At 42.0% G+C, this 16885-nt stretch overlaps 1 protein-coding gene across 2 annotated transcripts in view; it reads left to right on the forward strand.

Annotated features, from left to right (window-relative positions):
- Positions 1-14002, forward strand: part of PEDS1 (plasmanylethanolamine desaturase 1) — a 32643-nt gene extending 18641 nt beyond the window's left edge. The window contains exons 3-6 of one of the 2 annotated variants that reach the window (XM_073309437.2): positions 6137-6228; positions 6956-7100; positions 7921-8133; positions 12799-14002. In XM_073309437.2, coding sequence (XP_073165538.1) covers positions 6137-6228; positions 6956-7100; positions 7921-8133; positions 12799-12920 — 572 coding nt within the window. In that variant the 3' untranslated portion in view covers positions 12921-14002. The other variant, XM_073309438.2, reaches the window with a different exon arrangement.
- The last annotated feature ends 2883 nt before the right edge of the window (positions 14003-16885 follow it).

The following is a 16885-nucleotide window of genomic DNA, read 5'->3' on the forward strand; positions in this document are numbered from 1 at the left end:
CATTCGCTGACTGTATCTCACCTGTATAACTAGAAACTCTTTCCTGAGCAACATTGTGGAGAACTCATTTTGTAACAGTAACCACCTGCTCAAGATCTTTCTCCATTAGCCATCACACCTTTGCCTCTGCCAAGGTCCCTTGCGGCCTCTTGTTTCTGTACCTCAAGACCCTGTATGTATCTGAGGGCAAAACCAGCCACAACCTTTCTGGCAAAAACCAGTGCCTAGCCTCTTACTTTAATAAAACTTCCTCCCTCGCATGCCAATGATATGAGGGTTATGCCTCTGCATATTGAAAGCACCTCTGTTACTGTTCTTTGCTCTAGTTAAAATGCCTGATAAATTCTTTGCCTGTGAACTCTGGTTTCACCTTCTGTTGAGGCCTGTCAGGTTTTTTATTCACTTCATGATCAGTCAGCTGTTTTTAAAATAACTCTTCCCCTCCCGCCCCCCCATGTGTACCAGGCCTCTGCTTCCACTTCTTCTTTTCAGCTGAATGATGTTCTGCATTAATAGTCTAAAGTCACTTAAAAAGTAGCCCAAAACTAGCCAAATATTTTTATTGGGCTTCTAGCCCAAAAGTAGCCCAATCCATTTATTGAAATGACGTGTTTTTTTTTATTAACACGTTGGTCTATATATCAAGTTCAGAACTGATTTTTTTTAAAAAAACATTAATCAAAACATTTTAAAACAACATTATTATATATTTCAAATTGACTACCATCATTGAATGTAATGTCCATTATTCTTGGGCATGATATTTTCTGAGCTCTTTCTAATCCATCATGAAAGAATTGTTCAGAGTTCCTATTGATTGGATTGAATAAGATCAAGTTCAGCAAAAGTCCCTTTCTCTGCTGTTCTACAGTGGCCTTGCTTCTGATCAGCATGAGACTCATGCATCCCTGAATCACAAACTCTGGACTTCCATCTTTACTGGATATGTGACTGGCCCTCCCTAATGTTATCACTCACAGTTGGGCTATGTTTTTCTCTCCAGACCTTGCTACATCTCACTCAGTCAGAAAGGAAGGATGTTCTTTATAGTCACACAGGCCTAGGAGTCCAGAGACCTTAGTTCTATCCCATGTGTTGCTATAGGCTTCCTGTGTGACTTTAAACAAGTCACTTAACGTCTGTGCCTCCATTTTTCCTCATTTAAAATGGGAGAATGCCTGTGTCGTAGGAAAATGAGGCTAAATTCATTAATGTTTGTAAGGTGCTTTGAGATCCTTGAATCCAAGTGTTATAAAGTGCAAAGCATTATCCCCACCACCAGTGCCAGGTATAATCCCACATCCTCTTACCATACTCTCTTTCTGCCAGAATTACCGAGCTGTGAATTGGCTAGGTTGTAAGGGAAACCTACCTACCAATGTTGTTTGCTAGAAAGTGGCTTCTAGGACTTGCTGAGATTTCAAACAGCCTTAGAATAAGACACGTCTTAGCAAACTCTTCACTCTTCCCCTGATCTTGGTGTTTGATAGTGACTGCTCCTGAAACGCTGTGTAAAATAGTCTCCCAGACCCTTCCACAGAGACTTTTTTCAGCTTTCCTTCTCTTCTTTTTGCAGTTAGCTTCAAAGTTTCAAAACCACATGATGCTCACAGAACATACTTCAGTCTGTGAGGTCAGGTGAGCGAATTGAGTACACAGCTACTACAACCTCCGTATTCATGGTAGTTGAGGCTATGGCTACACTACAGATTAACAGGTATCGGAGGGGTAGCCATGTTAGTCTGTATCAGCAAAAACAGTGAGGAGTCTTGTGGCACCTTAGAGACTAACACATTTATTTGGGTATAAGCTTTCGTGGGCTAAAACCCGCTTCATCAGATACATGGAGTGGAAAATACAGAGGCAGGTATAAATACACAGCACACGAAAAGATGGGAGTTGCTTTACCAAGTGGGGGTTCAGTGCTCACAAGCCAATTCAATTAAGGTGAAAGTGGGCTATTCTCAACAGTTGACAAGAAGGGGTGAATACCAAGGGAGGAAAAATCATTTTTGTAGTGCTAATGAGGCCACTTTAATCAAGGTGGCCCATTTCAAACAGTTGACAAGAAGGTGTAAGTATCAGCAGGGGGAAATTAGATTAAGTTGACTAGGTTATGTTGCTCAGGGATGTGAATTAGCCACCTCCCTGATCTGACATAAGTGCTGGTGTGGACAGCACTGGGTTGGTGGGAGAGCTTTTCCTGCCGACATAGCTACCGCTGCTCGCGGGGGCTGGAGTAATTAAGCCGACGGGACAGCTCGCTCCTGTCAGCTTAGAGCAGCTACACAAAGAGCTTATAGCGGTGCAGCTGTAAGCTCTCTAGTGTAGCCATAGCCCAGGTTTTTAAAATAAACCCCACCTATTCCTTTTCCCCTTTAAGTAGAAGCCCCACATTCTTTCAGATTCATGATGTGGGGTGATCCCAAAGGCTGAGTGCTGTCCCACACTGGCTAGCATTATCTCTAATATATCCATCTATCTTAGAACAAGACAGTCTTACAGGGGTGTCTTGTTCTAAAATGTATTAATCAGGGGGGTTTTTTAATGGTAGTACCTAAAGACTAGCCAAATCAGGGCTTCATTGTGACAGGCACTGTACAAAAACAGCAGTGGACAGTTCTTGCTCTGAAGAGCCTACAGTCTAAATTGTCAAGGCAAGACAAAGGACAGAGAAAAGGCATGTTAGTTTCATTATTATTGTTCGGGGCAGAGGGACATATGTCTGGGATTAGCTAAACAAAGACAAAGGGAAGGGCAGAGAGTGAGGGGGACCCTCAAAATGTACTTTGAGGGGGGTAGTGGGTGAGCTGCACTACCTCTGTACCACATGCAGATGAAGAGAATTCCTGCAGTACTTTGCAGTATTAATAAAAATAGACTACTCTTATCTTGTTTCATAAAAGTATCTGCACTTTGGCAATCCTGCTAATGTCAAACAAAATCTTGTTAACAGGCCCAAGACAGCTGATCTAAGCATCCTGATTGCAACAGGATGTGTGGCTCCATAACCCCATAGTAAAAAGCATGTCCACATCAACTCATGACTAGGAGAAATCCAACCTGTCTCACTTCTAGATAAAAATGCAGAGGTAATTTACTAAAGTGATGCATCCTGGAAGGAAGTTTTTGAGGCTCTCTTTAGAGCAGCAGTGAGATGGCATAGGCAGGCAAACTAACAACGGAACCATTAATTTCTGGTTTGGGTCACAAGTAGTGACATGGGTCTGCTTGTCTCTGCCTAAATCCTAGCAGACCCACATGACAAAAGCACCACCTCCTGTGACTGGGGAGCTGAGGTGGAGAAGAAGTCTAAAGGTATGTCTACACTGCAACTAGACACCCGTTTACTGGCACATGCCAGTTGGCTTGGGCTGCAGGACTGTTTGATTGCAATGTAGACTTCTGGGCTCAGGCTGGAGACCAGGCTCTAGGACCCTGCGAGTTGGGAGGGTCCCCAAGCTCGGGCTGCAGCCTAAGCCAGAATGTCAACCCCACAGTTAATTAGGCCTGAGCTCATGAACCCAAGTCAGCTGGCTTGGGCCTGCCATGGGTATCTAATTGCAGTGTAGACATACCCTAAGGCATCTGGAAGAGAAGATGCTTGCCTGCTGAGTAGAAATCCAGGAGCCCCCTGCTTTCTTGGAGTGGCAGACCAAGGTCCCAGGGAGAATCGGTGAGACAGTTTGGGTATTTCCGTCCAGTTATATACAGCAAAAATAAAATTCTGTTCTTACCTTGTTTTTAAAAACTAGCTGGTGTTTCTAGAGTTAAAAAGTCAAGAGTATGTCTGACAGCTGTTGTTTGTGTAATTCATTAATGTGAATGTAAAAAATGGAGAACTAAAAAAATTTCCAGTAACTAACTCTGTGACCGTGGCTATATGGCTAGTTCTATTATGTGGCTTTCTATGAGCAGTTAACCAGCTCCTCAAATATAGCATGCACCCGCCTTTAGTACACACATTGCTAGATTACTAGCCCCTGCCTTGTAAAATACATTCCAAGGGTCAGATATGAATGGTGTGTTTCATTAGGTTTTATACTGGTTGCTAGCCAATCCCTTTACTGAAATGTGTTACACACACACCCCTCATTTATTTACTTCTCTGATCCCAAGGTGCCCTTTTGACAATGGATTGAAAGATCAATGTGATGCTTAGCTTGGCAGGAGTTGTGTAAAGTTTCCATGTAACTCCCTCCAGGATAAAACACCTAATCAGTTTCCAGGTATATCTTCTTTGCATATTACATTTCGCAGACATGGAAATTTAGGTCAGTGTCTACTGAATGGCTTTAAATAGAGCTGCAGAAGGAGGGGGTGAGGGAGAGGAGAGTACTGCTGTTTTTGACAGTTTAAGTGCAGTTATACACTGAGAAACTAATGCACCTTTTACTCAATACAGTTCTTCTCTGTGGCTGAATTCAGCAGATAAGTCTTTAAATGCACAGAAAGACTGTAATTCTATTATACCTGCAGAGCCAACACAGCTCCACAAGGGAGTTGGATTCTATTCCTGCTTATGTATCAACAAAATTGTCACCAAATCCTGCCCTTGGTGACACTTCAGAAACCCCATTCAGAGCAATAAGGGTAAAGTTGGATCTGTAGAATCTATTACTAATAATTTTTTTGTACCTGTTGCTGGCCATGTAATGGTCACAGTGTTAGGTTTTGACCTATAAGGCCCTAAATTCCTTGGGACTTGCCTGCTTGAGAGACCGTGTCTCTCCCTATGCCATGCTCCCACAGCTGTGGTCAGCAGACACCTTTGAGCTTGACTGCCCTCTTTCCCCCCATCTTGCCGCTATAAAGTGGCTGCTGGCAGAGCTTTCTCTCTAAGGACTTTCCTGCTAATTATCTGCCCATAATGGGTGACATTCTGGGCATGCTGTAAATCCTTGTCTGGTGAAGAGCTGAGGTAGCTGATGGTAGAATTTCAATGTAGTGAGGAAGTATGATAGGGTCATCTTAAGATGCATTGGTCACACAACTGATGTCTGACGGGAAGATGTGCTGTTGCTTCAATCAGTTTTTATTGGTCTTTAAATGTGCCAAAGTTGCCCTGAGCTTTTTGTGAAGAGTATGTATAAAACCAAAATCTAAATAAATCTACTTATCTGCAAGAACAGAAGAACACTTAAATTTTAAATTGCATACTTAGTGCACATGGCTGGCAGTTTAAAAAAAAAATATTCTTATTCACAAACTGTCCATGTTTGTCTACAGATTTAGACACATTCTTTTACATCTGCCATGCCACTTTAATAACTCTTCAGTATAGAAGACTTTCTCCAGGGAATCATCAATATGGACTCTGATGCTCCTCATTGCATTATTGTAGGTGGCTCCACCCCCTAGCTGGCTGCTAGGCTTTCAACCTTACTTTGTAAACAGCCTTGCTGTAAAGAGCCATGTCTGGAAGCCCCTTCCAGGTATTAAAGTGTGCATCGGTAGCTGGTATTATTTAGTAGTAAGCTGAGAGAGTTCTCTGTGGTTCATGCTTAGAAAGCATTGGCGAGGTCCAAGAGTGTGTGGTGGTAGCGGGGGTCGGCTGGTAGGAGAGTCTCTGCTGAGTGCAAAAGGAATAACAACCATGTTGTGGGTAGTGCTACTCACTAACACTATGAATATCTATGCAGATCTCGACAAGGGTGGTCTAAACAGAGTACGTACTAGGTAAAAAGAAACTGTCCCTTTACATTGGATGTTAGGTGTGTGAATTAGATCTACCAGCTATACATCTAGCCATTTGTGGGAGGATCATGTTCAGTGTAAATATACGTTTAAGTAATTGGTTTCACTGATTTGACTATTGTTATAAATTAATTTCTGACAAATCTAGATTTACTGGTATGGAAATTATTATTTGATGATGATAGGATTATAGATCAGATCCAAGATCTTATTGTCAGCTAAGAGAAGACTTAATCTTTTAATGGCCCCTGTTATGATCACCCACTTTTCATTGAAGGTTGACCTTTCTGCATTCAGAGTGGCCAGATCGCTCTTGTGTTTGGGAGTGTGTATCTGTCCAGAAAATAGTAGTGTTGATATTTTTTTTTTCTCGGGGGGCGGGGCAAAATGTGGACATTAAAGCAATACTTCTGGATTCCTAACTCTGTTTTTCTTAAAGTTGCAGGAGTTATTACTGCTGACTTTCTGTCGGGATTAGTGCACTGGGGAGCAGACACCTGGGGATCTGTGGAGCTGCCCATAGTTGGAAAGGTTTGAGACTCTGAATTTTTAAAATTTCAAATAAAATCACTTTGGGGGAAGCTGCCATCACCTTAAATGTGCTATGCACTGTATAGGAACTTGTCTCTTTCTGTCTTGTCTTGTCTCTCCTCCTGGTTTGGCCGACTTGTTGTCCTCCTCACCCTCTCTTTATCCTATGCTAATTGGTCTGGTATATTGGCGGTAGAGCTGACATACAGTGTTAAACTTCTTCTAGACTGATAAAAGCCAGGAAGTTTGAGGTGACTGTCTTTCTAATGTGCTCTGTTCCGATTGGGAGTATTAACAAGCAGAAGTAACAGTAGGCTAAGAATAAGTATCTCTGTTCCCAGATCTGCTGTTGCCTAGCTATGTGACCTTTAACAAGTCATTTAACTTCTGTGCTTCTCCCCCATCTGTAAAATTGTGATAATGTATATCCACCCTTATAAAGCACTTTGAGATGAAAACTGCTAGGTATGTGTTAACAATATTAATACATTGCTTAAAAATGCAAAAACTGGGCTGAAATATAAGCATTGTATGAAGACTTGCAAGTGTAAAGCAACAGATGGATGAATTATTTCAAATGCTACTTCTAAAAGCTTGAACCTTAATTCCTAGGTTCATGGTAGTATGGAAGCCCTTGTATCACTCTTTGGTTTGATGCTTTCATTCTGTTTCTGATCCATTCATTCTTAGGAGTAATGGCCTGGCACTTCTGGCTTTGTTCTTTCAGGCTTTCATCAGACCTTTTAGAGAACATCACATTGACCCCACAGCAATTACTAGACATGATTTTATAGAGACCAATGGAGATAACTGCATGATGACACTACTGCCATTGGCAAACATGGCCTACAAGTTTGTTTCTCTTTCCCCAGGTAAGCTATTAGCAGTGACTATGCATATGGATTTAGAATCTTCATCACTGGATAAATTGAATAAGTGCTTGTCCTTGTGTGGGGAAGGGATTAAAAATTGAATCGGTGATGCATGTCAACAGCTCTAAGTTTTGTTTGAAGTAGATGTTTGGAGGAGAGGGGAAAAAAATTTCCACTATTTGATAATGGGTGATTAACCTCTCCCATGCCAAGGATCTCCCATTTCCAGGAAAGTGTCCTACTGAAGAGTTCAGTAAAGAAACCTTAGAATATAAATTCTGCAGCAGAACTAGCATCTCAGTCTTTCCCAAAGGACTTTTAAACTCAGGCAATTAAGGAAGAAAGTTTAAGATTAAAAACCAGTGAAATTTTCTATTTTGCAGAAGTAGTTCAGTAAATGTAAAGACTAATAATGCAGCATTACATTCTCCTATTTAATTGTACAACAGTCAGTAAATCCATAGCTCAGGTTCCCACTATCCATTAGACTGAATTTATTTTGCCTAATTTGGTGTGGTGCATATTAGTCTTGCAACCCTATTACTTTGTGGCATTTCAGAATGTCATATGGGATGAGTTGTTCATGACTCAGCCGCTCTGCTGTCACAATCTATTGCTGAAGCAATTTGGTCATGGGCCTTGTTAACATCTGAAGTGTCAGCAACTGCTAGAATAGTGTCAGAATTGAGGGGCAACTTCTAAATAGGGCAGGTATGATTAGAAACTGTCTGGTAGGAATCTGCTTCAATAAAATGAAAGAGAGAGTCTGGTTTTTTTATGCTTTTTCATTTATTTGTTTGTTTAATTTATTTATTTGCAGAAGCACTGTACCAAACATGCCCTTGGGAGTGTTATGTCTTTGCCCTAGCTATCTTTGTAACCTTGACAAACCAAATTCACAAATGGTCTCATACGTACTTTGGTCTTCCTTGCTGGGTCATCTTTCTGCAGGACTGGCATGTTATCCTGCCACGGAAACACCATCGAATCCATCATGTGTCTCCCCATGAGACTTATTTTTGTATTACCACAGGTAAAGTAACTATATATTCCTGGACTGAGCTTTTTTTCACTGAACCAGAAAGCATACATGTGGCAAGAATGTAGTCTGATTGCATATATATTACTGTTTAGCAGTCTATAAAATGTGGATGATGTTACATGCCACAACTTGCAGTATGTTTAGCTTTTACTGTACAATTCAACTGAGGCTCTTCACTTGGTATTGTTACATAAATAAGAAAAATCCCAATCCCACAAAGAAGAATCAGGCTTCTGATTGGCTGAAAATCAGTAACTTTCTATAGTTGACTTCAGGTCAGTGATGCTGGGGCTTGGGAAAGGTCAAGCAATTTGATCTCGCATGCAAATTGGTGCATCTTTATTTAGTGCAGTGAATTCTGTGAAAGCTTCTATTCTCATACAAAGGGAATGATTTTATTTTCTTAATCTGCACTGGCTCTCTCCTTGAATGTTAGTTTCCAAAACAAGTTTTTAGACTTCTGAAATTCATGGCCATAATGAGAGAATTTCCAAATGCTTCTAACAAAGGCATTCAGAACATGTGTAACTTCTTTATCAAGGTTTTTTTTTTTTTTTTTTTGGCTTCTGATTCCCTTGGATCATGATATTCACCTCAACTAAAGTCATTCTGGTTATGTCCATTTTGCAGATGGGCAAGCTAAACCACAGAGTGCTCATAACTTGCTAAAGGTCACACAGTGAGCGATAGCACTGCTGGAAATAAAATTCTAGATTCCTGACTCCATCTCCTGCTCTGACAAATGGACTGTGAAATAAATAAAGATCTATAGATTTTGTATTAGTCATGCAGTACTGTGTGCCCTGTGTAAAGCTTTATAACTTGTTCCTGTCACCTGTCAGAAAACCATCTCCTATGCTAGCATTTGTTTCATTTCTATTTCAGCTTCTTTAGCCCGCTCCCTGGTACTTTAGGTACGACTATGCTGCTAGCTGAGTCTTCTTTTGATCTATCTGGCCTTTCGTACTTACACTGAAGTCTGGATTTCACCTAACATCAAAATGTGAAGCAAAGCAAATGGTTTGCTCCTAATCATTGTCAGAACGAAATGCAGTGCGACTGAGACAGTATGGTAGGGTGACAAGAACAGAGGATTGGGAGTTAGGATTGAGCTAGTCACTTGACTGACTGTGCCTCCAACAGCAAGCTTCTGTGAAGAACTTTGAGCTGTTCATATGGAAAGCTCTAAATGAACAAAAACCATGATAAAAAGTATTAATCCCATTCCCTCTTCTCCAGCCCACTTTGATTTCACATCAAGGTAATACGATGGATTGCTTCACTGAATAAAGTGTAGGTATGCAAGGGCTTTTGGATCCCTAACCACAGTGGTCTTAGTTCAGAATAATGGGGAAACCCCCAGCCTTTGCGATGTAAAGCTGTGTGTGTGAAGTGCTAATAGACACTGAGGCATGAACTGCACTTTAAAAGCAGCCTTGCTTGTTAGTGTCATTGGGCAAGACTTCAAATCCTGAGAGCGTACACTGCTTCAGAGCTGACCCCATGTACATAAGTGTCTGCCCTTGTATCTTGCCAGGAGTGTGTCAGATAACTGAGCACACAGACTCTTAATGGAACTCCTAATGCTAAAGCTTCCAGGCTGACTATTGGGATTCCTTCCGAGACTTTTTCCACTTGGCTTACCAGAGCATGTCATCCAGTTCTGAGAGAACACTTTATCCAGTTCTCTGGAATCCAAAAAATTGGTTTGAATCCAGACTTATCACTGAGGTCTCTTTGTTGGCATTTCATACAGTTATACCTGAGGTGATCAGGTTTAGGTGAGGGGGATGGGCTAAGATGCACCACAACTCCCATGTACATAATTATAAATCAGATTATATACCTATTCTAAAACAGACTAACACGTGTGCATTACATTCTGCATTGTATCACATGCTTTGATTGACCTCCTAATTTTGTGAACCAATCCCTGTATTGATCTTAAGCTATCCATATACTATAAAGTATGCATTTTTCACACCATGCATTGTCAACCTGTGGAACTCCTTGCCAGAGAATGTTGTGAAGGCCAAGACTATAACAGGGCTCAAAAAAGAAATAGATAAATTCATGGAGGATAGGTCCATCAATGGCTATTAGCTAGGATGGTCAGGGGTGGTGTCCCTAGCTTCCGTTTGCCAGAAGCTGGGAATGGGTGACAGGGGATGGATCACTTGATGATTACCTGCTCTGTTCGTTCCCTCTGGAGCACCTGGTATTGGCCACTGTCGGAAGACAGGATACTGGGCTAGATGGACCTTTAGTCTGACCCAGTATGGCCGTTCTTATGCTAGGAAGCAAAGCTGCAAGTTTATCACCTATTACTATTATTTTTTATCTACTAGCTACATATTATTTACAAGGCCACTTGTGAATTCATGCTGTCTGTTTCTGTTTTGTTACATTGTTCATGCAAAGCCTTCAACTGTCACATTTAGAAGTTTGGGAAGGATGGGTCCATTTCCAGAGGGTGCTGGCAGCATTGCTCTGATGAGACTTTACTTGCCTTCCAGAAGGGATGAGGTGTACAGAGAGGGAGGGTTGCTAGCAGGAGACCTAGTAAATGCTGACCGCTGGGTACAGGTTCTGGATCATTAGCCTGCAGACTGACTTGGTGGGCGAGAGACCTGCTTGGTAGGGAGGAGATGGTGCACCAGTGCCCCGTGCTGAAGTGACCCTGAAAGTGTCCTTGTCTTATTTTGGGATCAACAGGTGCCACTTTAATGTTTGAATCCTGTGATGGGCATATACACAGCATGAAAATCTCACCAGCCTGAATCGGTTTGCTCTTATGTACCACATCTATAGGAATGCTTTGCCCTGACCTGACAAAGCTGGCTGTGGGGCAGCTCCTCTGGAAGCCTCTCAGTTCCTCTCCTCATCCTGCCTCCCATCCAGCTCACTTTTTGCATTCTCACCAGCCTGTCCTGCTTGCTCTGTCTGTCCCAATAGCCCTTGCATGTCCACGCACCTGTGCTTCTCTTGGGTTTCCTCCTCTCTGCCTGCTGCTGCTTTCCCTGCACTCATCAACTCCTGGGGGAAGAAAATTTGAGAGTGAGTATTCCGTCTGGTGGGTGCAATATTATGTACTTGAGCCAGTTTTCAGAAGCATGGATTCACTGGCGTGACTAACCTAAATACCTCTGTGCAGGAAAAGATGGATTTAAGGTTTTCAGAGCTGTTCTCAATTGGTAGTATGTGGGTTGGTTTAAAGTACAGTATCAGGAAAGAATTGTAACTATCCTGATTAAGATTATGAAGGTGACATACCAAGTGCTCTTGAGTCTTGCATGTTGCATGCTAAACAAAGTCTGAACTGCTGTTTTAGAATTTAAACTTTATACTGAGCACTGCATGTTATTTTACTAAGCACATCCAAGGCATTCCAATACTTTACTCTAGGTGAAATACTTCAAGTGCTCTAATCTCCTGAGTGTATGCGGAGGACATTAATATTACTTAATTTATTGCAACTCTGGGCTCTTAAGATTAAGCTATTTCTCTACACCTTTTAAAATTAGACATACGGTTGCCTAACAAATCTACCATTGAGCAAGTCTCGTGATAAAAGCATAATCCCAAATGAAACTCATTATAGTCTAACCAAATATCTGGAAGCAAAGGTGTGCTACAAGCCCCTCCCTTTTAAATCAAGAGGAGCACAGCTCAAACATTCTTGATTGCATCTGTGGCAGTATTGCATGAGGAGAGGCAGGGTCTGAGATAGCCAAGATCCGCGCTACTTACTGCTATAGACTAATACCAACACTTTGACCATTGCCTGGAAACTTTTTGATGGCTACTTCAGATACTGGAACACTGGAGTTAGGTGCTCCCTTTGTGATGCTTTTCTTAGTAAACACAGTGGTCCCATGCTGTTAGCTTCAGTTTCCAAATAATGTCAACATGTATCCCATCTAGAACACACAACAGTATCTAATAACAAGGTGACAAAAGCACAGATAATAGGACATAGTGTACAGTGTGATTAGAATTTATTTTCTGAGTTACCATGTTTAGACAGATATGAGTTAATGTGTTTTAAAAGCTGGAGCTGCCCTAGTTAAGCATGCAGTTTTCCCTACCCCTCCCCTGGCTGTGCCACTGAAAACTAGGAATTAATATAAAGCCTATTTAGCTATGGCTGGGGCAACATATACTGGATCTTACAAAATCTGATGAGTTAATAAATCTGTCTAAATGTCAGTGACCAGTTATCTTGTTTGATTTGAATATTCTCTTGCACAGCTTGCAAATGAGGCATTGCAACCGTGTGCTAGTGCGCAGGAACCAGAAAGGGAAACCATCTGAGCAAAAAGTGAAACTGATGGGTCTGAATGAAGGGCCATTTGTAATCTATATAACTAGCTAGGCATTTTAAAACAGAAATATCTAAATTCAAAGTGTTTTTTCTCTCTTTTGCCCTAATAGGGTCTCCTTTAGCTTTGTGTAGTGGCCATTCTTCACTGTTTGCCCATAACACGCTACCGCTGAACTTTTCTATAACACACTTTTGTTTGATATTTAAAGTGAATAACACTTTTAAGTAGGGAAGAAAAGCAATGCAAACTTGCATTTCTACTGCTATGGTTTAAGCTAATGCTCGATACTTTTTTTTTTTCCCCCCCACCCCTCCCCCCCGGGGTCTTTCAGGTTGGCTGAACTATCCATTAGAGAAGATTGGATTTTGGAGATGCTTGGAGAATATTATCCAAGGAGTGACTGGGCAAAAGCCTAGAGCAGATGACATGAAGTGGGCCCAGAAAGTTAAATAAAACTCTTACCAGCCTTCTACAGTTCTTATCTTTGTTGCCAACCTTTAAAAAAAAAAAAAAAAAAAAAGCCATCAGCCAAATGCAAGACTTGCAAAGAAATAACAGACTAAAGCACAAGCTAAAAAGTGCTAACATCGACTGCAATTAAAAACTCATTCTTCTTCAAACAATACTTGAAATGCGAATGGTTACTTTTCCGTTTGTACTGAGCACCTTTCTTTAGCCATGTCTGCTGATGTCTTAGAAAATATTTCATCACTGAGTCTCATAAAAACCGTCAGGTGAGCCAGAGAGGAAGACGATGCACCATCACTTCTAATACATTGGTGGCACAGTAAACATGTGTTGTATCAACATTATTTAACTTTTAAAAGTAGCTTGTTGTCTAAGACCAATATGGAGAATCGTGAAGATAACGTGTCACGGCATTTCAAGAAATCCCATCCAGATATGCTGCATGAAAACAGCATGTCAGAGTGATGGAAGCCAATAAAATTGTCACAGTTTGTGCGTTTAGTGGTTGATAAATCTGTCAATTCCATCTTTGCTATTGTGTTAAGTCTTGTTAACGTGGTGTGGAGCAGACTTTGAAATCTTGACTTGATCAATGGGCAAAGAATTCTTAAGTGTTTTCAGTTTCCCTTAAAATAAATCTGTTCAAATTTTTATGAGGAATTTGAACCAACCATTTATGTATAAGCATTCAATTTTACATGAATAAATGTCTGAGTATCTGGAGGGCACGTTGTATATGTGTACCCCACATGCTTGCATTAATTGATTCAGAGTGCTCACTGATGGGATCTTGCCGGTATGTGTTTCCTGTTCCAATAATCAATGTTTAAAGTAGGTGTAGCATTGAGCACATCTGCAAATTGTTGTCTTTTGAGAGCAAAAGACATCAGATTTTGTGTCTTTAGCACGGAAATGTTAATGGTGTTTTTTTAAGGTGCTTGTTGGTTTCTGTAAATAATATAAAGCCTTAATCTATTCTGGTGTAACATGGAAGAATATTTTAACGTGATGTTCTAAATGTATATAATTTATAACAGCAGTTGGATAATACTAATCACATTTGTTAAGTCTTGTTTCAGTTCATTTATTTGATGGTATAAAATCACACTTCGTCCTCAACACTTAGTCTGAAATATCTAGCATTCACAGGATTAATGCATGAGTCCCTCAGCAGCCGGGGGGGTGGTGGTGGTGATTGTAAACCTGGCCTTTCCTTTGCTTATACTATAGCAGTGTATTTTACTCTTTCAGTATATAAGCATCTGGCACTATAACAAAGGACTATTCCAGTTTCTACCACCCTACAGAACCTACAGTGAGCTCTACGTAGGGCAGGGGTGAGCAAACTTTTTGGCCTGAGGGCCACATCTGGGTATGGAAATTATATGGCGGGCTTATGTAATTGAGGGTTGGGGTGTGGGAGGGGGTGAGGGCTCTTGGGTGGGGTTGGGGATGAGGGATTGGGAGTGTAGTAGGGTGTTCCAGGCTGGGACCGAGGGGTAGGCTGGGACCGAGGGGTTTGGAAGGTGGTAGGGGGATCAGGGCTGGAGCAGGGGGTTGGGGCATGGGAGGGGAGTCAGGGGTGCAGGCTCTGGGATGCGCTTACCTCAAGCAGCTCCTAGAAGCAGTGGCATGTCCCCCCTCTGGCTCCTATTTGGAGGAGTGGCCAGGCAGCTCTGTGCACTGCCCCGTCTGCATGCATCACCCCTGCAGCTCCCATTGGCCACAGTTCCTGGCCAATGGAAGCTGCGGGGACAGCATTTGGAGTGGGGACAGCGTGTGGAGCCCCCTGGTTGCCACTACACACAGAAGTCAGACGGGGGGATATGCCACTGTTTCCAGGAGCTGCACGGAGTGGGGCAAGCCCATGATCCTGCTCCCTAGCTGGAGCGGGGCAAGCCCCAGACCCTACGCTCCAGCGGGAGCTCAAGGGCCGGATTAAAACATCTGGAGGGCTGGATGCAACCCCTGGGCCGTAGCTTGCCCACCCCGACATAGGGAGGACCCCTACCCCTGGGCTGAATGCTTGAGAGAAATGCCCTTAAATTGCTACGTTTCTGTTCCTAGCAGTCCCTCACTCAAGTGAAGCAGATTAGCATAGTAGCTATTTTTTCCCTTTCTTCCAGGGGTTCTCAAATTGGGGGTTGGGGCCCCTCAGGGGGTCATGAGGTTATTACATAGGGGAGGTCGCAAGTTGTCAACCTGCACCCCAAACCCCACTTGCCTCCGGCATTTATAATGGTGGTAGATATTTTTAAAAGTGTGTTTAATTTATTAGGGGGAGTTGCACTCAAAGGCTTGCTGTGTGAAAGGGGTCTCCAGTAAAAAAAAGTTTGAGACCCACTGCTTTCATTCAACAAATGAACTGCTGTGAAATAGATTGAGTGTTTTGATTCTTTTCTTTCCCAGTTGTAAACTCTCTGTACCTCAATGTAAAATTGGTACACTTAATTTTGGGGTGGTAAATAAGTTGCATTGGCTTTAAAGTTTGTCACTTTAATAGGAAGGTACATTTTCAAGGTTAAGTACTAGGTCATGTGTAAATCGTGGTGTATGCATAGCCTTGGTCTGAGAATTCTGGCCATGTTTTGATTTTGAGTCTAAATTTTTGAATATCATGACCTATGCTTTTCAAAATGGCTCAGGATGTGGCAGTTCCCTTCTGTTCTCAATGAGAGGTGCTGAGCTCTGAAAATGTGGTCCTAGAGATTCGTGTTGCAGTCGGTGCCTTGTTTTTAAGCTTTTCAGGTCCTGTATTCTAACAAGCTAAAGAAAACCTGTCTTTCCCCCTCCGCCTCCATAAAATGCAATTATCTGCTTGCTCCAAATTCTTCAGTCAGTGTAACCATGCAAAAGTGTGGGTCTTATTTAAAAAGACTTGGGTGAGAACACCCCCACACTTTGGCTCCTTTACTCCTGATAGAAGGGCCAGAACAGTGTAAAAAGGCCCTAAAAGACCAGCATCCAGACTGGGGGAGGTTCCCCCAGTACAGGCACTGTGGAAGGCAGCATTATGAGCACACTCTGTGTAGGGTGTTCTGGAGCAAGGATCGAGAAGGGGATGGGAGAGGCCTGTTGAAGCCTGGCTTAAGCACAGCACTGGGAGATGCTGGTCAGCCAAGGGAGGCTGCCATAATTTAGCAGCCCCCCAGTGCTGTCTTAAGTTATGCCAGGAGCCTAGAGGGATGATTTCTCTACAATAGTTTTAACCATCAGTGTGTTTGTTATGGTTGGGTTGCTGCCTCTAACTTTATTGACTCTAATAGTACCAGGGGCAATACCCTTCAGGAAATCAGTTCCTTCCATCTGTTCTACTGAAACAGGAACACTTACATTGGAGTGGAATTGAAACAGTCCTTGTGTTACAGGTAAAATATGCTGTGAAGTTTTCTGGAGTTTAAATATATACACCTTGGGTATGTAAATACAAACGTTGCTTCCTGAATAGAAGCCAGTTACTGTGTGATACTTTGCATGTTGATAGCATCTTTCTTCGGGATTTCTCAACTTTACAAACATCATGACTCATGCCTTCCTCTACCGTGTGGCTCATGAGTTTATATTCTTTTTACAGACCTTATGTGCTTGGTTTAGCTTACTTTTCCAGGGTCACTAACTTGTGGCTATAGACCCCAGGAACCTGACTCCCAGGCTATCCATTGCATAACACTTCTTCCCTCTTAAATAATAAACCTCTTTTGAGGCAGATGCCTCTAACAGAAATCTCCTTTATTGAGAATGGACATTGAAAATGTATGAAAAGAGCATTTGGGCTGACTTATATAAACAAGCAGAAGTTGCTGGTATTGTCTGCAGCATCATCTCTTGCCACCTGCTCCCAATCATATTTCAGCAACTTACATTCCACTTAAAGACCATCAGTGTGTCTTTCAGAGAAGAGCAGCACTGTCCACTGTTACTACCTATCCTCCACTTTCCTTCTGCTTAGA

This window comes from Lepidochelys kempii, chromosome 13, assembly GCF_965140285.1.
Source record: "Lepidochelys kempii isolate rLepKem1 chromosome 13, rLepKem1.hap1, whole genome shotgun sequence".
In the NCBI taxonomy this organism is placed as follows: Eukaryota; Metazoa; Chordata; order Testudines; family Cheloniidae; genus Lepidochelys; species Lepidochelys kempii.